This window comes from Arvicanthis niloticus, chromosome 8, assembly GCF_011762505.2.
Source record: "Arvicanthis niloticus isolate mArvNil1 chromosome 8, mArvNil1.pat.X, whole genome shotgun sequence".
Taxonomy (NCBI): Eukaryota; Metazoa; Chordata; class Mammalia; order Rodentia; family Muridae; genus Arvicanthis; species Arvicanthis niloticus.
Window position 1 is genome coordinate 41348314 of NC_047665.1, and position 23474 is coordinate 41371787.

The following is a 23474-nucleotide window of genomic DNA, read 5'->3' on the forward strand; positions in this document are numbered from 1 at the left end:
AAGGGATGAGGTGAGACATGAATCTGCTGGGAATCAAGTCCTCATGCAGTCCGTAAGGAGCACGGGACAAAGAAGGAAAAATGGGAACTGGCTGATAGCACTGCACAGTTAAGGTAGCAAGTGGCACAGTCTGTCTGTCTCCACCCTCTCGACCTTCAACTGCCTCACCTTTCTCTGTTTCCTCTGGTTTCTCATTTGTAAAAGTGAAAGTCTCTCCAGAGATAGCTTGTGCTTATTGTTGACCTTGGGGAATTCTCTACCTTTTAGAAAACATCCAATTGATAGAAAACTTTTAAAAAGTAACTTCTAATCTACCCCACCCACAAGGCAGCTCTCTACCTGTTGAGGCTGCAGGCTATGCATAAGGAAAGAGACATTCCAGAGCTCTCAATCCGCTGCTCCCCTAAGGACTGAGGCAGAACTTCCAGAATGCCATAAGCTTTCACAGTGAGCGGTTTGGTTTTTTTTTTTTTTTTTTTAAGTTTAAAAACTTTACATTTTAGTATCTGTCATCATTTCCGCGCTATTTCTGTAGTTTTAGTGTTTCTGTTTTGTTTGTTTTTAATCTGTTTGAACCTTGCTGTCGTTATCGCTCTATTTTCTTTCTATATTCCCTTTCATGTTAATGTATTTTTTACAACTCAAACTTTGGAGGTCATGATCCGGTCTAAATGATCCTACAATAAATTGTGGAATGGGGCCTGCTGCTCTGGAAGAAAAAAGCAAACAGACCAGCCAACGACCCCATACCATAGCCTGGAGATTTGAAACAGCTGGCATCTCCGTGGCAGAAGAAGAAGGATTCAACAATAGCCCTTTTTGGAGTAACTATAAAACTTGGATTATTTTATAGATGAAGCATGATGACGATGTTAATGAAAATAGGCTCGCATCTTTGAGGACTGGAATCTATTAACTGTATGTTTTTCATTTGTGTAATGATTTTCCTTTCATAAGAAGTCACATGTCAGAGATCACAGCTGCTCATGTATATAACCAGGGACTTCAGGCAAGCTATACCCACTAGGGTATGGCAGTCCAGAAGTGAAGGTGGTATACATTTGTCAAAAGAAGGGCCCTGAGAGGCACCTCTGAGGCAGAGAGGTAGAGAGCCTCTCTCTAACCTCTGCTGGTCAGCACAAGCAACACAGCCATACCTTCTTAGCAGCAGCAGTCTTTGCTGCCTTCCTTCCTCCTCGAGGCTTCTGTGAGAAATGAACTTGCCATGCAGGTTCATCCCTCACAGATAAGAGGCCAGAATCAAGTCCAATTTGAAGGTCAGTCTAATTTCTTCTGTGGAGATTTGAAGTACTGAAGCCAAGGTGCTGTGTCTTCACCAACACTGAGCTGCAGTCCCAGACATTGAAAGGCTTATTTTTATAGTTATTTTTGGTTTACTATTTCTTCACAAATTCTGAAAGCTTGTTTTTTTCTGCTGGCCTTAAGAAACATATTTTTCATAATCTAATCACTGTGTGTGTGTGTGTGTGAGAGAGAGAGAGAGAGAGAGAGAGAGAGAGAGAGAGAGAGAGAGAGAGAGAGAGAGAAACAGAGAGAGAGAAACAAAGAGAGAGAAGAGAGAGAGAGAGAGAGAGAGAGAGAGAGAGAGAGAGAGAGAGAGAGAGAAATTCTAATTGTGGCAAAAATTAAGAATTACGCTTTGAGTCTGGGGAAAAGGTTGTTTTTGGCTGTGTCTCCAAAGGAAACAGAATCCATAAAAAATCATTTCCTGATGTGAGACCTTTTAGAGGTGATTTCTGATGGCAAAGCCTAGGAGAATGGGTGTCACTGGATCTAAAACAAAATTTATTAAATTGGTCCGACTTCCCTCTGTCCAGGTTTTTGGAAACCACTCTCGCCCCTCTCCCACTTCCTGTTCAGCTACAGAGCGTGGGCTCCAGGTGCCACCTAGTGTGTCCCACTCCCACCTTTCTCCTGTCCAGGCCTGGCCCCCACACTGTTACCAGGGAGCCTTAGTATGCTCCTGGGAAGTGCTGACTGAGCTCAGTCCCTCACATGCTCCACGTCCTACAGCAGCTTTCCTGCCTCTCCCACTTTCTAGTCTAGGGAGACTCCAGGAAGCTAGTGCCAGCTGTGGCCCCTTGATTTTAACTTCACAAGTTCTCAAACAATAAGAAGGAATGCATCAGTTCTTTATAAATTACTAGTGTCAGGTTTTCTTCTATAATAGCTGAGACCGGAGCTCCATGGGCTTGGGAGAGTAGCGCTTAATGCAGTATTTTTTTATTGGTCTTTTTTTTAAAATTGGTATTCTTATCAAGTCTTCATTACCAGTTTTGGCCTTCTTCTTTCTAATGAACTCTTCAGTCACCTTTGTCACATTTCTGTCTTAATTCCCATTGCTACTCCAGGGTAAGACAGGAGCCAGCTCAGTGATGTGGGACAGCGTATATACTTTCCACATATTAATATTTCCCTATGAAGAATCTGTTTATTTCGTTTTTAGTAAAGCCACACAGTTTCCTTTACCCCTCTGAGGAGCTTTCCATTAGGATTATTTTCATTGCTGCTTCCTCTACAATCTCTTCTTCTACTTTATAATGACCTAAGCATCAATGACATAGAGAAAAGCTACTAAATTTTGTTTCTCCAGCATCTACGCTCTAATTTAGGTCAGTTCTAACAGCTTTTCCTCGGGTTCTTTGGGGAGTTCTGATAGAAAGCCTGGTTATCCATAATTTAAAACACCGTTTCTATTGATGAACTGTACCTCTGCTATGTTCTCCTGACAAAGGTAAAATAGCATGTGTGAATGTCAGCATCTCACAGTATCCTACTTTGGTGCTTAAACCTTTTTCCAGTTTTAACTATGATGTTAGTTTGTTGATTTACAGTAGTTTTTTGTTTGTTTGTTTGGTTGGTTGGTTGGTTTTTTTTGTTTTTGTTTTTTTGGGGTTTTTTTGTTTATTTGTGTTTGTTTGTTTGTTTGTTTAAAGAAGATGATCCTGTGGCTAGAGAGGCAACTCAGCTGGCCAAGTACTTGCCTTGCAAACAGGGGAGACTGACTTCCACCCTCAGAATCTACATAACTAAAAGGCCAGGAGTGATGAAACAGGCCTGTGATCCCAGAGCTGAGGAGGCAGAGATGGCAGAGCCCTTGGACTTAGTGATCAGGCAGTCCAGGTTACTTGGTATCTGCCAGGCTGGGGAGAGACCCGGTTTAAAAGGCAAAACTGGCCTTGACTGATGGCTCAGCATGTAAAAGCAGCAGCTGCACTTATAGAGGACACAAGTCAAGTTCCCAAAACCACCCATCGTATGTCAAAACTAACCACAACTGTAATTCCGGGGGATCTGACCCTCTCTTTTGTCCATCATAGGCACACACTTGGTGCAATATGCAGGCAAATATGCATACATATAAAATAAAAATAAATAAACCTTAAAAAGAAAAAAAAAAAAGACGGTCACCTGAGGAATGATCTCTAAGGCTGTCCTCAGGCTTCATCCTTGGAAACACACACACACACAGAGGGGGGCCTTATCCTATTCCAACATCCTTTATACCTGGTATTAAATGTCAGCAAATATTAATTTAGCATTAATTAAAATTAGTGTTTGGATTTCTATGGAGCTTATTTCTGTGAGATGGTAGCCTGTTCTAGTTTACAAAATAAAACGCACGCACACACACACACACACACCCTTACAAATGAAATGTTTAGTCAAATCCAGTGTCCATTTTAGTTAAACACAAAGGCTTCTATAACATATATCTTGCAAACCCAAATCACCACTGTTTTCAGTTATTTTTATTTATTGATGTGTGTTAGTTGTTTTTCCTTTTTAAAACAATCTTAATTTTTTTGAAATATAAACCATTTCAACTTTCAAGGAAAATGAAACCACCAGAACAAAATAAAACAAAAGAAAGAAACAAACAAAAAACCAAAACAACAACATAACCAAGAGGGATCAAGAAATCAGAAGTGGAACAAAGGAGACAAAAATAAAATGCTGTAGTGTTTCAAGGAGAGTGATGCCTTACATGGCAGAGCAAGGAGAGATCAGGAGAGTCAGGCCCCTGTGATGCTGGAAACCCACCTGGAGAGAAGGGTAACTTCCTCAAAAGGCCTGTATTTCTCTCTTCCCTTCAGGGCTGGGCAAACCTGCAGGCTCACCTCACAGTCTGAAATCTACTCAAGCAGGCAACTGGAATAGACCCTGGTTGTTTCCAGGTCAGGTGTCATTTCACAGATAGCATAAAGTGAAGTAAGTGCTAATAAAAAGCCCAGAATAACATAAATTATTTTGTTCTATTTATAATGGAGATTTGGTGAGTATAATGTCCTTTTAAACTGTCAAGTTTCTCTTCACAATCCAGTCTCATGAGGATAAACATTTTCTTGTAATTTCAGAAACCCTCCGTTATATTGCCCTTGCACACATGAACAAACAAGCCACAAAGTTGAAAGGTTATGAACTGTAGAATGTGCAGCAGAGCTGGCTTTCCTGTCAGATACGCCTCAGTGTCTTCCAGTCTGTGCACTACCTGATGAAGATCATCCCCTGCACACGGGCACTTCATAGTCAACCGAGAATTCTCTCTTACAGCTACTTGCCCAATTATCAAATGAGGGCGGAAGAGGAAGAAGAGAAGGGGAAGAGAAGGGGATGATGATCTCATGTCCCAGATGGGAGGGTAAAGAGGGAGACAGGTGAACCACCTTGACAGAAATCTACATGCCTACTCAGGGATTTGGACTCTTAATGCCAAAATAAATGCTGGAATAAATTTCCCTACCTTGTAATGATACCATTATAAATCCCGCCATTGTATAACTATTGTAAAAAAAAATCTCAATCACTCTTTGATTTTTTTTTGCATGGATCAAACTACATATATTTAAATTTAAGGATTTACTTTGTCTTTCCTTTTTACTTTAAAAGTTGAAATTTAATAAGAAAGTCAAGTACAATATAAAAACTCTAGGCAGAATCAAAGTCTGAGAAGCTCAGTTGTCTAAGGGCTAAGTGAACGAGCTAGTGTTTGGACGGGGAAATGTCCTTAATAGATTTAATTGCTAAACTCTAATTTTCTTGTCCTTTCTTCAACTAGAGTGTTGTGACTAAGAATGAAAGTGATGGATTGTAGCTTTCAGTGCTCACACACTCCAATGTCCCAGAGTTAAGTGTCTGTTCTAATTGCTGCTGCAGGCCGCCGAGCCCTTCCACGTGCTCCGTGTGTTATTTTTACTTACTAAAGCACAAGTGTCTAGGTGATAAATGGAGCAAGGTGCTCCACTCGGCACCACTGGTTCGTTTTAATAAATACTGCCCCGAAAGACAAAGTCTGGAAGTGATTATTATTTTCATGTTGTGATCTAAGTTTCTTCCTCATTAATTTTTTTTCTTAATAGAACTTGCTATTTGATCTAATTGCAAGTGGTTGCGGAGGTAAACACAGCGAAACTGAAGGCATTATGGAGCCTTTCGCCACAAATGTGTCCATCTGTCCTTCAGAATCAGCCTTGGACTGATGCACAGAAGATTGTGTGAGGCACTGGGAACATCCATTTGCTAGCGTGACTGTAATGTAGGGGAGCCTCAGCTCTTGCAACTTGCTGATGAAAGAGAAATGCATTATGATCAAACCTCAACTTCCATTTTTCCGCAACCTTTAATATTGTCACATTAAAAACAAAACAAAACCCTAGTGCATTTGCCCAATTCCCAGGAAAGACGAGACAGGCAGTAATCTGGCCATAGTTTGTTGTAGTTTTGTATATCAATAAGAAAAATGCAGGAAAGCCTTTTCACATATAAGGGCAGAAAATATTCCAAAACATCATTTCTCCATCAGAACAGAACTCTGATGCTCTTAGCTAGATGGGCATCTGGCAGTCACACACAAAGAAAAGATTTGCTGTACTTCCAGTCTAATTATCAGCAAAGACGGGTCTGGCCTGGGCCAGCCCCATTCTGTGTTCTGATGTCTGGGTTAAGTGGGCAGAGGCTAAGACACTGATACATGTAGAGGAGTATGTGGATGACTGCTAGAAACGTGTTCACACACAGACAAGTGACCCTCAGGAGAAAAGGCCATACACGCTTCTGGAACAAGTGTCAGGAGCCACGATTCTGCCAGCAGCAGAGCACTAATGCAATGAACTAGGGTTCTTGAAGTCCTGCCCACAGGTTAATCAGGCCTCAGACATGACAGACTCTGCCCTCATGCAATGAGGTGGAATTTCAGTCACCTGTAGCTGAAATCATCCTCATTGCTGCATTAGGGGGAGGCTTGTTGGATATCAGCTTGGCGCTGTTCCTGGCTATACATCATCGTTCTTAAAAGTCCTCCTCACACCCGATAAACAAACAAACTCTAGAAGGTAGGGTTCACGACTAGGATAGTCTTCTGTGAACCAACTTGCAGCAGCAGCTGGCATCTCCTCCCTTAGCTTCTTCTCCCCAAGCCCCTTCTTCAACTACATAGAACTAGAGTTCTCTGAACACCCACAATTCCCACCTAGTTTCTCCTTGCTGGTGTTTCCAACATCCACTTGCTCCATCCCCCTAGCCAAACTTACTTGCCTATATTCTTGGAATTCTACTACTCTTAGCTTCTTTGGTCCCCACGTGTGCTTGTATGCGTCTCTGGCTCACCTTCCTCACCCCTGCCCATTTCAAAAAAGAAAGAAAGAAAGAAAGAAAGAAAGAGAGAGAGAGAGAGAGAGAGAGAGAGAGAGAGAGAGAGAAAGAAAGAAAAAGGAAGAAAAGAAATACTAAAGATGGCAATGCATTTTAATCACCATTAGCTCATGTGATGGACACTCCAGTTATCCTGTGGGCAACTTGAGGTTACAGAAAATGTTCTAAGTTCATGGCACAGTGACTAAGATCCTAGCATATAGAGAAGGTGTCCCACAGCTAGTAGATGACGAATAGGCAGGGTGCTACAGGTTCAACAGGAAAACAATTATTCAATTGCTATCATAAACTATTTATTCATTATTTATTTGGAGAAAAATGTTATGAAAACAAAAACAACACAACTATCTCTTTATTTCTCTCTAGTAGCTTCTCAAGGACTCAGCTCTGCAGCAATCCTATGGGTTTACTTATATTCTTCCTCCTGTAAGAAGAAGAGCCGAGCCACCTATGAAAACTCCAAGCAAATAAACACCTTTCATATCTTGAAGGCTTTACTCCTCTCCCCTCCTCAGTTTTACTCTTTTCTTTGGATTGACAAATATACAACCCTGACTCTGGCTTCCTGAGATCATATCCAGCTTTGTAAGGATTCTTTATGGTGTCTAAAGCTGAAACTGAGGGAAACATATGTCTTCCTCTCAAAAGAGTCTCATGGAGAAGGCAGGTGGAAAAGAATGCAGTTGTGCTCATCTGTCCATGGAGGTAGCACTTCCTAATCCCATTAGAAACCCAAATCCAAGGATGCCCCAACCGTATATAACTGATGCAGTGTTTGGATATAATCTATGCATAGCTGCCCATATACTTGAAATGGTTTCTACATAGCCTGTAGGAATGAGCACAGTGTAAATGGTGCACGAATATCCACTGTTGTATTACACAACAATGAGACAGTGAAAACTTTGTGCACATTCAGTATGGACAAAATTTATTTTCCTAATCCTTTAAATCCAGACTTGGATGGTTCTGTGGATCCAAATTCTACATAGATGGAGGGCTGACTATAGTACGTTTGAACAGTATGTAGAACGAAGAAACAAAGCCATTGCACCAGTTCCAAATAAGGTAGAGACACCATCTCCCCTCCCCCAACCCATTTCACCTTCAGTTTGTTTATGGAAAGTAAGACTAGGCCACTTGTAAAAAAAATAAAAATAAAGAGAGTCCTACTGGTGTTTCAACTAAAGCAATGTTCATTATTTCATTTAAGCTCCAACAACTACAGAACAGATATTATGTTTGTAGATAGGGGACCAGAAGCTCAAGGTAGTGGAGAAGCATGCTGAGACACCCAACAAATGGCTGAGTGTGTTCCAAGTTGGGTCCTTCAGCCCTCCAAATGCCACCATTCCCTTTACCTAACACTCTGTGCAGTCCCCTGGACACACTGAGTGCCAATTTAGTGAGTGACTCCACACAATGTCATCCGAGGACCTCCCTTCATTAATAAACATAGATATTATTGATCTTGAGTGTTACAGACTTCAGTTAAATAACCTTGATAAGTGTTCTGAGAATAGAAATAGATGTTATTTTAAGCCATACGATTAGAGATAATATTTGCCTCTTGACATCCCAATAACTAGGAAGCAGAATATGGTGTGTGTATACTTAAGCAACCTAAAAAAATATTCACATATATTTGGTATCTGTAATTTAATGTTTGCTTTAGATACTAAATTATAATTGGCACTTCCAAACCAGATTTCCTAGAGAGACCTAAAATTAAAATCAAAGGAGAAATAATTTCTAGAAAATTAAATCTTTCTACTTATAAATATCTTTCGCTCCCTCTGGTTAGATTTTTAACTGGGCACTTCTTTGGTCCCAGCATTTGCTAACAGTGTAACTGACCAAGATTTTCAAGGTCAATTACTCACACAAATCTGAGGAGTATTCAGAACTGTGAACTTAGGAGTAAGAAGGGGGGGAAAAAGCAAATAAACCAAGAGAAGATGAATTTGCAAGTGAAACTAATTTGCCTTAGAAGAAGAAAAATAGGTGTCTCCTTCAGTATAAGGGTGCATTGAAATGTGTTTTTCATATTAGTAATGTATTTAATATGGCACTGGGCAAAAGGCAATCCATTTTTAAAAAAGCAATTTTCCTCTTACCATGGGGTATTTTATCATTTGATGTCCAGTGTTCAATCAGAGTGCAGCCGTCGTTTTATATTTTATGAGCAGAAAACAAGTCATTTGGGCATGTTGCACTTCAGAGAAGTGAAAAAACTTTGCAAGCCTTGAAAGATGCCCAGAATGGCCCTTGCAGATGATGTTGAGCAAAAGGTCAGATTGGAAGTTAAACATGAGACTAACAAAATATTCGAAACATTGTTCTGTGTCACAAATAGGCCTTATTTTTAAAACATAATAAATTTAAAAATCACAGGTAAGCTGTCAGTCCCAGCCCACTCTTTTCACTTTCTGAGGTTTAAGAAAATTCCAGAAGTTTCTGTGGCAAGACACTCTATCTGCTTTACTTACAGTTGCAGTATGCAACACATTATAAAAGCTCAGTAGATTTTTACGGAGTGAATAGGCATAGATCCTTAGGTGAAAGGACAGTTCCACCACTTTGCCACTCAAGCCCAGCCTTGGTGCAGAGGCAGCTCCAGTACCTGCTGTGTGAGCTGTGCAGAATGCCAAGGACGTTTCTTCATTAAGGAGACACAAAAAGAGCAGCTGCACCATGGTGCCAAGTGTTTGGGCTAGATGCCTTCATCTTTACCCTATTATCTCAGTCCTAGGAAAGGGATACCATCATTATCCCAAATGCAGTGGCAAGACCTCAAAGAGCTATCAGAGCAAATCTACATTGCCAAAGGCTAGAACCTGCAGCCTCTTCCAAATCAACCTCACCTACACAGAGCAGAGACCTCCTAAATAGCTGTGACTTCAGACTCCTGTCACCTCAGTTCCTTTCCTTTACCAAGATGGCTGTAGTGACCCAAGGACCATCTCAGATCAGTTCCCTGTAGATCAGTAGTTACCCTACCCACAACCCACTCTAAAATCCAACCAGGCCTCCCTTGCTGGTCCCTTCATGTTGAGTATTTTGCCTTAACAGACTCCTGACACACTGATGTTTTTGCACTTTTAGTTATAAAGTGAAGACACCACTCAGATCTTCAACCCAAATGCTCCCATTACAGGCCTTCTATTCTGGGGATCAAGATTGCCTACAAGAGCCATTTATTCTGCTGAGTAATTACCCATAGATGCCATGGTACCAGAGAGAATGCAGCATTTCTGTATTGCCAACACCTCTTCCCCTGCCACTGTGCCCATTTTCAGGATGACTATGACATCAGAGCAAAGGAGAAGAACAGAAAGCTGTGCACAGAACATTGCAGCACAAGTGTACTCTCTGGTTCCCTCGAGATGAGGTCAAGATGCCAACATATGGTATTAGGAAGATGGAAAGGGCGGATGAAAAAGGAGCAATGGGGTTCAGTGTCTTGAACACAGAAATCCTGGTGTCTCTACATTTTCTAGAAATGGAGAGATTGAGATAGCCTTGTAAGTAAATGACTTTAAACAGTTCCCTCCATGAAACTGAGATAAATACAAAATTGTTATCAGATGGAGAGAGTGCACAGGGGTTGTTTGATTTAGAACTTACATTCTCAAGCTGAACAAACAGTAACCGATACCAAAGACAACAAGCTCCATTAGGGAAGGAAAAGACAACTCCCATCAGGGATCCCTTATGAGCTGAAATCTCAACACTCAGTGAAGAGCATAAATTAACAGACTCCCCTGGGTGTGCTGCCCCACTACTACTACAACTCTGCAGTGTTGAGGCCTCACAGGCAATGACCTTCCTCAGCAGATCCATGCCAAGGTTGGCTTCTTTACCCAACTGGCAGTGGTTGAAGGATGCTTGGCTCCTGCGTGGTCCGAGAGCTCAACTTGTTAGGTTTTTCCTAATTCCTAAGTTTTCCTCATTTTTCTCAACAGTACCTGTAGTTTTTTTTCAAAATGTAAATAAAACATAATTCCCTTTCCAATTTAATCATCAGGCCCCTTCCCATTAATCACTCTGTATCATTATTTTAAGTTCTCAAAACAGGTGGCAACATTATCTGTGCTTTTTGAGATAGAACCACATGCCACCCCCCAGCATTTTCCTGATATAAACAGTCTTCTCTGGCACTCATGCTACTAAGCCTAAGAGGAAGGATTTATATGTGTGTGCCAGTTTCATAGATGGTAGAAGTGAGAATCAGCTGCTTTAAGGACACTTGGCATTGGCAAGGACAATGGAAGAAGATTAAGTCATATCCGCCTTCATGCTAAAGCCAGGCTGTACCAGGGAAGGAACAAGCTGGGACATTATTATCTCTTTTTCTGGGTGTCCTCTCATACATTTTGTAATGTGAGTATGAAAAAGAGTCAAAGCATATCTCTGGACAATTTTTCATTTTCTGCTACTCGTTTCCTTCAATAATTCTTTCTTTATAGAGTAAATATTCCCCACAACTGAAACACAGGTAGCAGGAGAATTCTATTAAAGTATTCAATTTTTCTTTATAGAGAAAAATTGTTTCCAAAGAAAGTAAAGGAAGACTAGAAACTAGAATAAGAGAGAAACCCACAGATCTTGTACCTAACCAACAGTGAGTCAGTTGTGATATGTACTCATTTTTATAATATTGGAAACTGCCACAATACCTGCCAAGTTCCCTATTCCCATAGCCTTTAATGTTTCTGTGCATAGCAGACATGTAGAAACACACACAGGAAATCTGAGCCAGAGTGGACCGTAATGAAGGGATGTGAAGGTGTCATCGCTCTGGATTCGACACAGAGGTGGGGGCTCAACCTCGGAAGCTGAGGGCGTCCTAAACTCTACATCCACAAGGCATCTACACATGTACTCACGCAGCTCCCCCACTTTCAAGATCTCACACAGCATCTTGGTCAGTTCTATACTGCTGCGGCCGAAGGGACACTCGTGCTTATCTTCTCGGCTGCTGTTCTCAAGCACGATCTGTGGAGAGAAGAGGGATTGGTCAGAAAAGAAACTGACAAAACACATAAGACTCTAGGCTTACTCCAATAAAGACATAAAGTGGACCGGCCCAGCCTATTGGTCATCCTCCACCTGTGACTCTTGGGACTGGCACTAAATAGAACACAGAGAATACAGCACCTGAGACTTTGATACTTTTTAAGCCTCCTACAGCTCCCTGGAATTGCTTGGCTTGTTGGTTTTCATCTGCACATAGGGGCCTATAAAGCATTTTGTAAAGATAAAACAATACAGATTTACTACTTAAGTGTCAGGACTTCATCCTTGGCTCCCAGATGATCTCTCACACTCAGGAACAGCAATTGTGTACAACTTCACTGGCTGATTTCTTGCTAAAGGTTCCCTGTTTTTGCATGATCTCACTGAACCATACCTGGGGACTATATCAATTAGACCAATTGAAGTACTTCACTGAGACTTCCTCAACCAAATGATTGGTTTGCTTATCTCGCCATCCTCAGTAGAATATAAACTACCTCAGCTCAGAGGTACACAACTCTGGGTGTGTCGGCAAAGGCAGTTCCAGAAATGATTACATCACAAGGTTCTGACCTATTCAGTGTGCAGATTTGATGAAGCCACAAAAGTAGAGCAGCTGTAGATGTTTTGAAATAGAAGAGGTATGGCCTATGTAGCTAGATGAAGTAGGTTCCTGGGGGTGTAGAAGTGGGCGATATCTTTCCCTGGATGCTTCCTAGTTTGTTTTTTTTTTTCTCCTCTCCTTGTCTGCTACGATGTGATCCACTTTGTTTTGTCATGCCATCTGACCCCATGCTAGTCTGACACCTGTGCAGTCATGAGCCAGAATAAAAAGCCATTCTTCCCTTAGTTCTTTCAGTCACACAGCACATCACAGTGAAAAGAACAGTAACTAATGGAATAGGGAAAACAGACCTGCCTATGATGACAACATCCATGGGCTATGGAATGACATGGATGCTGGTGACAGAAAAGAAACACAGGGGAAGCATCTATGAGTCCCAGGCCTCCTATTCTTCATGGAGAGGATTCTTCCCTGTAGTCAAAGTTTGGCCTCTCAGTCCATCTTCTGAAAATTCCACTTTTCATAAGAAATCCTCTTGTCTCCTATAGCTAGCTCAAAATGATCCCAATACTTAAACCTAAGGGAACCATTTTTCATATAGATAGAACAGAAACAGAACACACAACTCTCCAAAGTAAATAAAGTCCAAAGTCGTATGTCAACAAAAGCAATAATACTTGAGGAGGCTGCTTACTTTACCCATACACAAAACCACATTAGACATATCTGAGGCTATGGCTGAAACTCTTCCCCTGTAAGGCCAGACTGCTATCCCTTTAGCTGCTCAGCCACTCAGTTGCTGGCCTCCCAGGAGCACTTTTGTTCAGTGTGAGTTTCACATTCCCCTTTATTATAGTTTGGAGACAGTCTGAGTGTTCCTCCAGGCTGTGCTAAATTTTAATCCCCACAGTGAGAGATTAAGACTGGTGTTAGCAGAGGGAACAGGGTTGGGTGATGTGGACCAGATCAGATTGTTGAGGTCAGGACTGAATACTGATGGTTCTATAAAGAGGGTAAGGAGAATAGACAGGAAGAAGAACAGGTAGACAGACAAAACAGACACCAGAGGGGTACGTGTCTCTCTCTCTCTCTCTCTCTCTCTGTGTGTGTGTGTGTGTGTGTGTGTAAACAGGCATGCACAAAAAGTCCATCACCATATGTGGGTTTGTTGTCCCAGAACTGTGAGCCAAATAAACCTTGTTTCTTTATAGAGTTATCCGTCCTCATATATTTGGTTATTATAGCACAAAGCAAACTAATGCACCTCTTTAGACTATGAACTTTTCCATGGGAGGGATAGTATTTTATTTGTTCAACCAACCATATTAATTGAGCACCTATTAGCTACCAGGCCAGACTTCTTCAAGTAAGGAACAAGGTACATAAGGGCCATGACGGCACAGTGCAGTCATATCTCTTCTGATGAAGAGAAGGATGAAAAGCTAATATGCAGTTCCAATCCATCATGCACATTATGAAGAAAGAAAGCCTGCCAGTCTATGTGTCAGAAGGTTAAGGATGTTTCCTTGGTTGCTGAGAGTCAGAGGAAGAACAAAAGCCTGCTGGGTCTGGGTCTGGGTCTGTGAGCAGAAAAACATGCCAGGTAGAGGGACCCAGGTCACAGCCCCTTGGGCGAGAAAGCATATATTAGAATACCAACACATTGTCTGTGGAGAGGAGGAACCTGGTCCTGGAGGGCAGCATCTGGAGCCCAGAACCCAAGAAGGCTGTGGGAGCTAAGTGGCCATGGAAACCCAGATGTCAGGAAAGGAACAGGCAACAGAATTAAGGTGACAAGGCAGGGCATTTAGGAAAGAGATCAAGGGAAGACAAAGGCTGAATTAGCTGCACACAAGGCCACTGCTGAGTGTTGTGATCCAGACCCTCAAGGTAGTTGTCCTTCCAGACAGGGTCATCTCCCCAGTCCTTGAAGTCTAGCTCCCTGGCCAGGGTATACTGTGAACTGTCTCCTGAGACCTAGCTTCCCTCTCTCACAACCTTTAACAGACTTCATTCTGATTCAAAGCAAGAATTCCAGTTTGGAAAAGCAGGCAGGGAGAACAGTCCCATTGCCATCAATCAGAAAAAAAAAAATCTTATTTCTCCTTTTAAAAATTGTATCTGAGACAGCAGATCAGGGAGAAGTGTGAATCTCCTGGTAATGAGGAAACAAACTGAAGAAAATAGCAAGAAGACAGGACATAAAGCAAAGCAGGAGACAGGTAGCTCACATATAGCTCCAAGCTCCCAGGGAGCACATTCCCCTGTATTTCACATTAACATTCTATTAACATTTCATGAGTGCATCAATATTTAATGAGGATGTGATCCGCATACACTAGGTAGAATTACTGCAGCCAATAAATGTTCAGGAAACATTTCCAAGGCGCAGTTTATTAGCAGGCACTAAATTAAGTAGTAATTTAAGTAATCAATATGTAAATCGCTTGGAGAAGCCCTTCTCTTTATTTTTAATACTTCATCTATCTTCTCATATTTACCTGCCTAAAGAAAAACAAACCTTCCTTCCTGATTCTCGTAGTCACGACAGATGCTGTATTTAAAGTTCCCTGTTTAAGAGTTAAGGTGAGAGATTTTACAGAAATAATTTAGAAGTTATTATTACAACTATTACTAATGAGGTTTCACTACACTGAGAGATGCTTAAACGGGCAGTAGCTTTTGTTTTTTTTTAAATACATTTATATAACTATATTGAACTTCAGTATTTTGAGATAAGTTATGCCTACCTGAGGCTTTTAGAAAAGCTCCATTTGAAAGTACAAAGTGCACACTTTCTAATCTTTATTTTCTCCTTTACTGATAACTGATACTCTGAGACAGTGTCTTCGTTAGGGTTCCTGCTGCTGATGTAGCACCATGGGGAGGAAAGGGTTTATTTTCCTTACTATAGTTCATCACCACAGGCAGTTAAGATAGGAACTCACAACAGGGCAGGAACCTGGAAGCAGGAGCTGATGAAGAGGCTATGAAGAGATGCTGCCTACTGGTTTGCTCCTCATGGTTTGCTTCTTACAGCTCGAAGCCCATCAGCCCAGGTAGGGCACTGCGCACAACAGTCTGAGCTTCATATCAGTCACTAAGGATTTGTCAGCCAGGATTGGTGGCACACACCTTCGATCCCAACACTTGGCAGGCAAAGGAGGGCAAATGTCTGAGTTCTAGGTTAGCCTTATCTACAGAGGAAGTTCCAGCCTGGGCTACACTGAGAAACCCTGTCTCCAAAAGCAACAAAGAAAACAAAACTAACACCTCTGCTGGAGTCTTAGGGAAGCACTGTTTCAGTTGACATTCCTTTCTCTCAGACAACTCTAGACTTAAAAGTAGCCAGCACAGACAGAAACCAAAATTAAAGTCTAAATATTTTTATTTATTTTAGTTTTAGTTAGATGGGGTGTGTATAACATAAGTGCACATTAGTGCAATGCTTGTGTAGGCCAGACATGAGTACTGGATTCCCTAGAGCTGGAGCTTTACGCAGCTCTGAAGCACCCAGTGTGGATGCTGGGAAGAGAGCTCAGATCCTGAGCAAGAGCAGTACTAGCGACTGATAAATGGAACCTTAAAATTACTACTATCGCCCATCTTACAATGTGTCATATACCAAACAAGTTTGCTTTACAAAATAAGAACACTATATACCCGTGTAAACCTGAAATTTATATATTTTGAAGTTTACGGATGCCTTTACCTGTTGTCTATCAACTGATCCCCAACATGTCCACAGGACGAAGGAGGAATACATCAGCTAACATTATCCTCTCAAGACAGCTGGGAGAAAAGGAAGAATTCTCAGATCATAGCTACCCTTGGTCCTGCTTGGAATTCAATTTGTAAAGTGTTATCTGGGTATGGTAGTACAAGCTACTTGTAATCCCAGCACTCAGAAGCCTTAGGCAGGAGTATTCTGAGTTCAAAGACTGCCTGGGCTACACAGTTACACACTATCGAAAACAAACATTTTTTTTTTCTTTTTAATCTTCCATTCCCAAACTCTCCTAGCCCCTTGAGAATATAATCTGACTTCGTACACCTGGCATGAACATCAGATGACTTAGCCCAGTTAGACCAAGGGAAGTTTTATGAGTTGGTTTATTTGGTTGTGTGTGTGTGTGTGTGTGTGTGTGTGTGTGTATGTATGTGTCTCAGTAAAGTAGGTTCAGAAACCCCACTCCCCCTAAAACAGACACTTCTCACTAATTCACCAATCCCCATTATTCACTAAAGATGAGTATCTGTTCTTCAGGGTGTACAAAGTTGCTGAGGCATCCCCTCACATTTCCATACATCCCACCTCCCCGAGGCCTGCTCAGAATACCTGGTTTCTCTAGCTGTTGCAGATGAGAGACCCAACTGACTAGGGCTTGACTAACGGTACTACATGCTCAGATCCTGAGCTACAAATACGGGACTGACAGGGCTGCCCATGCATGTTTCCAGAATCCGTTTGATGATGAATAAACACTTAGGGTGCTCCCTTTGATATACACTCTTCCACTTTCTGATGAGGTTCTAACCACTGGGCCAAGAATTACAATCCACTCAGTGGTTCTTGGGGTCAGCCCTAGATTGAACCCCCTGTGTGTTAATGTCCCTGTCAACATGGGAGGTTTTTCTTCCAGTCTCAGTCTTGTTGCTTTAACTCTGAGGGGTGAGTAGACTCAGTGATGTCCTCACTGTCTTCAAGGTCTACAGACATTCCACAACTCCCATTTTTATGGGACTGCTGTGTCAGAAAAGCCACAGTGTGGAAGCAAGGCGTCTGAAACAGGCCGCACAGAGTCGGGGCTCATTTTCTCTCTATTCTACCTCTCCTTCTGATTGCTCTGTAGCCCTTGGCCAACATTTCATGCAACACTTTTACTAGAAATTAAACTAAAATTATGATTGTAGAAGATTACCTCTCTGGTGACAGGCCTCTGGAGACACATGAAAGCAAGCCTTCTTATTTTTAGCGTAAGAGGTCTGGAGATCTATTTGTGCTCTTACCAACTTATACTGAAAGTGCAGGCCAGGATGTCCTATGCTCTATTTAAGCAGAAACCTACCCCACAGATACAAGGAACTAGCACAAAGATGAGCAGGGAACCCCAGAGCAACCCCTATCATGACACCCTGTTGATTGCACTGAAATCTTAATACTAATAATGCAGAGGTGCCATAGAGCACTCACTCTTAGAACCCTTGAGGACATGAAAATAACTGTAAAACCCATCTACCTAGATAGATGGGTTGTCATCTGCCCAATGACAGACTGGGAGGTAAATGGAAATCCTGATTTGTAGCAATCAGCTTTTAACCAACACAAGTGTCATTTGCATTAATGACAGCAGACACCCGAATAATGTTAGATTATGTCTCCAGTTCCAGGTTTCTACAAGGGCAGAGAGGAAAGCAACTTTGTCTCCTCTTGAAAAGACCTGGAAGCCAGGCAAGAATCACTTTCCTCCTGTCTCCACTGAAATGATGATTGGTCCTCAGAAAGGCAGAGACAGTTAATCAGAAGAGCACCTGGCCACTTCAATACAGCGGTACAAGAGGCTAATTGTGATCATGAATCTTAAGCAAGTCCGTAAGACTAACCACCAAAGTCCTAAAAGGGTAATTTTTAAGTGGGCAAAACAAGAGCTCTATAATTATAGAAGGTACTCCATGCAAGCCAGCATACCACAGCAAGTCAGAATCAAGGGCTGCCAGCCCACTAGACTCACATGCCCATCAGATCTACAGGTGAGGGAGTATGGCTCCAGAGAAAATACACCTAAAAGAAAAAAAGCCTTACAGATGTAGTCGAGACTACAGCAAAGGCTAAGTAGCAACCACAGAGCTTATCTCTCAGGCCTTGTTCTAACATCCTTCCTCCTCTTGCCTTCTTTCACTCACAGGATGCATAACTGAAGTACACCATTGTCATGGTTCAGATAGGGACACATGCAAAGAGATGCTGTTCCACTTTTTCCAAAGTCACACAGTAGAGAAATAAATAGATCCAGCCAGGTACTTTGGTGGTTTGACTGGAGAGGACACATTTTTTTTGCTAAGGAGTCCTACTAATAGTGAAAGATTAAATACTAAGCAACCTTGAGCATGGGAAAGGGCTTAACACATATAGCACTGTGGCCCTGGATGGGAACAAATCTGAGATAACTTCAGGCACATTCTACTCTGACATTGTGACTCACCTGTTTTCCCATGAAAAAGTGGGACAGAAATATCTCCCACAAAAGCTTGTAAAGATTAACGGGACATAAAAATGGAGGTGAAGATCTTTATGACCCAAAGATTACAGATGTGATGGTGGCCATAGTGATGTGTATGCTGCAGCAACCCGGAAGCTCTTATTCTGGGTTTGCACTTCTGAAACATTGTTACAGCTTATTCTGGGTTTGCACTTCTGATACATTGTTACAGCTCAAGAGTAAAGTCCTCTCAAAAGATAACAGTAAGCTAGACACAGCTGCCTACTGTGCCCACTAGTAACTACGCTATAGCAAGGCAAGGAATTGGTAGAAGAAACAGCATCTAGTTAGATGGTTTTCTTCACATTTTTTAGCATGTCTTTGGAACAGTGGTTCGTAAACCGATGTGTGTGCTAAGATCTGCTGATCGTCTGATTTAACACGGTGCTGCTTGGTGCCCGTAAGATTTCATGTCATTGGTCTAGAATAAAACTGCAGAAAATATGCAGGTCAGAAAAGGAAACAGTAATCTTTCTGGGGCACTTTGGGGGAGGGTGTGAAGGGACCAGTAGAAAAATATTTAAGAAATTATTTTAATAATATTTTAGCAATATAGTCCTAAAAACAAACAAACAAAACAACAAAAAATACTTCCCTGAGCAGCAGTTTGCTATTTAAAATTTACAGGCAGCCGAGCAGAGCTGAATACCTATGAATACAGCCTACAAAGTCAGCAGCTGAAATTCAAAAGGTTAGAAGCAAGCAAGTTGAGCTTGAGTATGACTGACAGACGGGGCGGAGAATCCCCAGTGCTGTGTATCCAGGATGTTTGGGAGCTGTATCTAAGGGCAAGAGAATGCTACAACCCAAGGAAAAGAGGAAGAAAATTCATGAGAGGTCAGATTGGTGAAAAAGCAAAAGCAGAAAATACACGCAGAGTACTGAGATAAATAACAATCTGGACAAAAGAGAGAAATGGAATAAAACCCAGTTAATGAGGTGAAATGCATTTAGAATAAAATTAGGCAGTTGCACATACCAAGGCATAATAAAGGCCATAAATATAAAATGGCAAGGAATCGACTGGGTAATGGTGTAGTAATTAAAGCCTGGAGGTTCATAATAGACCTCGAATTGAGCATTAATCAACTAAAAAGAAACGTTCCCTGCACTTTGGTATAGTGCAAAAGCCAGACATGTGGAGTACATGAAGCGATCACAGCAGTCGCTGCTGGCCTTCCTCTGTGAACAAGGTGGAGGGAGGGCCTCAAGTAACAGCAGGGATAATGGGATACCTGTGTTTGTGTGGCCTCTGACCCCGACATCAATGAGGAAAGTGAAGAAATTGGCCCTCTTGAGCACCTGTAAGCCAGCAGTGGCAGAGCTGCACTCTCTCTCCACTGGAGAGCTGGGCGTTGACACTTCTCCTAGGCCACTGTATGAGTTGCTATGCCCAAGGATGGGTACAGGTGTGTTGAGCACCTGTAGGCATCAGTACAGGTTTGCTTCTTTCAAGCAGTAATTTGCTTACTTGACTGTGTACTAGAATCCTCTTCAAGCACATGAAAACACCAATCTCAAAGCCCTATCTCCAGAACTGTGTTTCCCTGATACTGATGTGGACCTGGGAACCTGTAATCTTGACATGTTCCCATGTGATATGAGTGCTGCTGTTTTGGGTCTATCTTTTGGGAATCCTTGGCCTAAAGCTATTTTTTATGGGGCTCAGATTTGGACTCAATAGAAATGCATGGCCGGCTTAGTGTGAGTGAGGTCCTCCAGTGGAGTATTTTGTCACAAAAAGGAATAAGAAACAGACAAAGTGGTCCACACCTATTCTCTTAAGTTTCTCTCACTAACTGTATTATTTTAAAAGATATCCAAAGTAAAGAGAACCGATGAAAACACAATACATATGCTTTTTAAAATAACTATTATGGAATATCATCAAGGAGAGAAGAGCCCTAGATAGACCGTAGGAACTGGTGGCTGGGACTAGGGAACATGGGACATAGCAGCAACTCTCTAAGGCCACTTAGAGGCAGTGATAATGTCTTGGAATTAAACAGTGACGGTGACGTTACAAATGTGTGACATGCTCCTGAATAATTCATTTTAAAATGCCTAACTTTATGGCATGTCAATTTTACCTCAAATTTTAAAAAGATTACTAGCAATCAAATGATTAGCAAGCACAAATTCCCACAAGTTTAGTTTATTTGGTTCTCACAAGTGTTTGGAATAAGGGCAAAGGGCAGGAATAGTGAAGGACACATGTACTTATCGAGTGTTGAATTCTTTCATAGGCATTCATTATCCAAGACCCAGCATATTTTAAAAGTATTCTCAGATCATGCAAGAGACCTTGTTAAAATGTGGACTTGACTCAGCACTAGGCTCTGTGGTAGGCATTCCTATGAAACACCCAGGTGATACTGATGCTCAAGGTTCAAGGACAATGTTCTGAAATGCTGTGTCCCCTCAGTATAGCAGCTGAGTCCCAGATCCAACCCACCCACTTTCCCCACCATTCAACACTCTTTGAGCCATTCACAAAAAGCATTTTCAAAAAGATTCATTTGTTTATTATGTGCACAGTGTTCTGCCTGCATATGTGCCTGCATGACAGGAAAAGGTGCCAGATCCCATCAGAGACAGTTGTCAGCAACCATGTGGTTGCTGGGAATTGAACTCAGGACCTCTGAAAAATCAGTCAGTGCTCTCAACCGCTGAAGCATCTCTCCCACCCACCAAAAGCATTGACACTGCAGAACAACTTGTTAGACAAAATGAAGACATGCATGAAGAAATAGCAATACTTCTTAACCTTTGCTTTGACATACTTCCTTAGTTGTTTATGTGGCTTACAAAGCAAGGCAGTACCACTTTTGAGGTAGAGGTGCACATGAGATGTGGAGAGCAGGCAGGCAAAGCTGCATGCAGAGGGGAACCCCAAGTTCAGTATCAAAGGAGAAGAAAGGTATTTCTTTGCCATTTTGAGCCAAGGTGAGCCACAGTATGCAAGAAAGGCATGTAACAACTGGAAAGGTGTGGATTGGAGGAAGGGCACCAGCTGAGGCCCTCGGCACACTGGCAAAATAATCAGTGATTTCAGGGTCACAGTGCAGAGCTGTGACTTGTTCATATGATGTGACTGATTACACATGCCTCTTATGGCCGACACCCAAAAGCAAAGATGGAACAAGATGGCGCAGTGTTAGATGAAACATAAGCCTGGCATTTCTGAAACCCAATTTCATACCGTCACCAAAGTGTTAACATTACAGATCTCTTAAAGCTAGTGTACGGTCAGAAGCCTGTTCAGACAGAGCTTGCTTTACTAATGAGGCTCTTGTGAGAGACTCAGCAGTGAGACGTGCTTCTAATGTCAGCTCCTCTCTCAATCCTACCATCAAGACTACATTCAGAAATCTACTCTGCCTCAGAAGAGTGGCTCTGAGAGCATGGGAATGGGGAAAGAAACTATTATTTACTTTCTTCTGGACAGACAAGCTGGACATTTCAGAAACACATTTTTTGAGTAGAACGTGTTTACTGATTATCACATACAAGGTTATCTACTATAAAAAAAAGTTCCTGACTAAAACCCAGCTAAAAAGTTCAGCTATAAGCTGTTCAACCAGAAGGACCTGAAGTTAAAAACTGTGAAAGTTAAAAACTTTGTGAAAAGGAAATCTTTGTTTTATGAGAAAACAGCTTTCTAAATGGTCCTCATCCCATTACATCTTATCCTACTCAGTAGGAATGAAGTTTCTACTTCAGCACAAGCTGGTCCTCTTCTTGTTTAACAACAGGAAGTGAGTTTTATCTTCTGCAACATGATATTATCATCAGGTTGTGGACAGCAAAAAAATAGCCTTGGCAATAGCCTGTGATGTTTGGAGAGTTCCACTGAGGCTCCTTTGGCCAGAGTCAAGAAGATGTAACTCAGCCCTGGAGGTTTTGAAGTGCTTACATAAGATACTACTTGAGGCGCTGTCTCTCTCATTGTGGATTCCTTTTAGGTTCCTCCCATATATGTATATATTTTAATATACATACATGCATATATCTTAAGAAGCTTCTACAGTAGTAGGCTTCCATATGGTCTTTCAGCTTACCCTATACAAGAATTTCTAAGCTTAAGTAATTCTGCTGAAGAAAGGATCCTGTTACAGTGATCCACTCCTATAGGAGCCAGGCTAGATATGGACCTTTCCTGTAGAATCACAGCAACCCTTCCCTCGCACTTCCTATTAGATATAACTCATATGATAATCACTCAATAAACCTTTCTGTAAAGCCCTATGGATCTTTATATTTCTTTTCCTAGAGTTTTATTCACTCTTTTCCTAGAATATTACTTATATTTATTTTCCTAGAGTATTTTGTCTCCAGATGGGATGAAGGCATATGTGTATGAGTGTGTGCGTGTGCATGTGCGTGTGTCTTGGCTTTCCGGGTGGGATCAGCCTTGACAGGGCCATCTTACCTGTGAATTTCTCATCCTAGCCGAGTGCTGGGTACAGTAAGCACTTACTAATACAGTTACTATACAAGTGAATGGGCAATGGAGAAAATGGTTCTAGCCTCTGGTGGGACTAGCTATGCTAGCTATAGCCCGGTCACTCACAATGAACTCGGCCACACTTGACTTCCACATGTTCTCCCATAATTTGCCATTTCTGTATGTTCCCTGCGTCTTTATCACAGAAAGACAGAGCCACCTTCCTGCCGTCTGCCTTCCACAGCCTCCCTTTCCCTTTCGGCAGTCAAGTGTGCCTGGCCAGACCCTGCTCTTCATCATGAGGCTGCCTCTGGGTCCTGGGATCACTCATTAGAGCACATGTCCACAGACAGGGTCCAGGTTCTGGAGGAAAACACTCTTGAACACCGTTGGTGCTGACTGCCTGTGCCTGCTGTGCCCTCAAGGGTGATGCGCCTGAGCAGAAGAAGAAACGCACAAGCCGGCCCTCACTTGGTCAAAGCCTACACTTCAAAGGCCTGTCCATGATGCT

General features: G+C 41.9%; 1 protein-coding gene across 5 annotated transcripts in view; it reads right to left on the reverse strand.

The window, feature by feature from the left end:
• Positions 1–23474, reverse strand: part of Elmo1 (engulfment and cell motility 1) — a 506925-nt gene that overhangs the window by 213732 nt on the left and 269719 nt on the right. For all 5 annotated transcript variants that reach the window (XM_076939323.1, XM_076939321.1, XM_034510333.2 and 2 more), the window contains one exon: positions 11562–11670. In XM_076939323.1, the coding sequence (XP_076795438.1) occupies positions 11562–11670 (109 nt within the window). The remainder of the gene's footprint in view (positions 1–11561; positions 11671–23474) is intronic.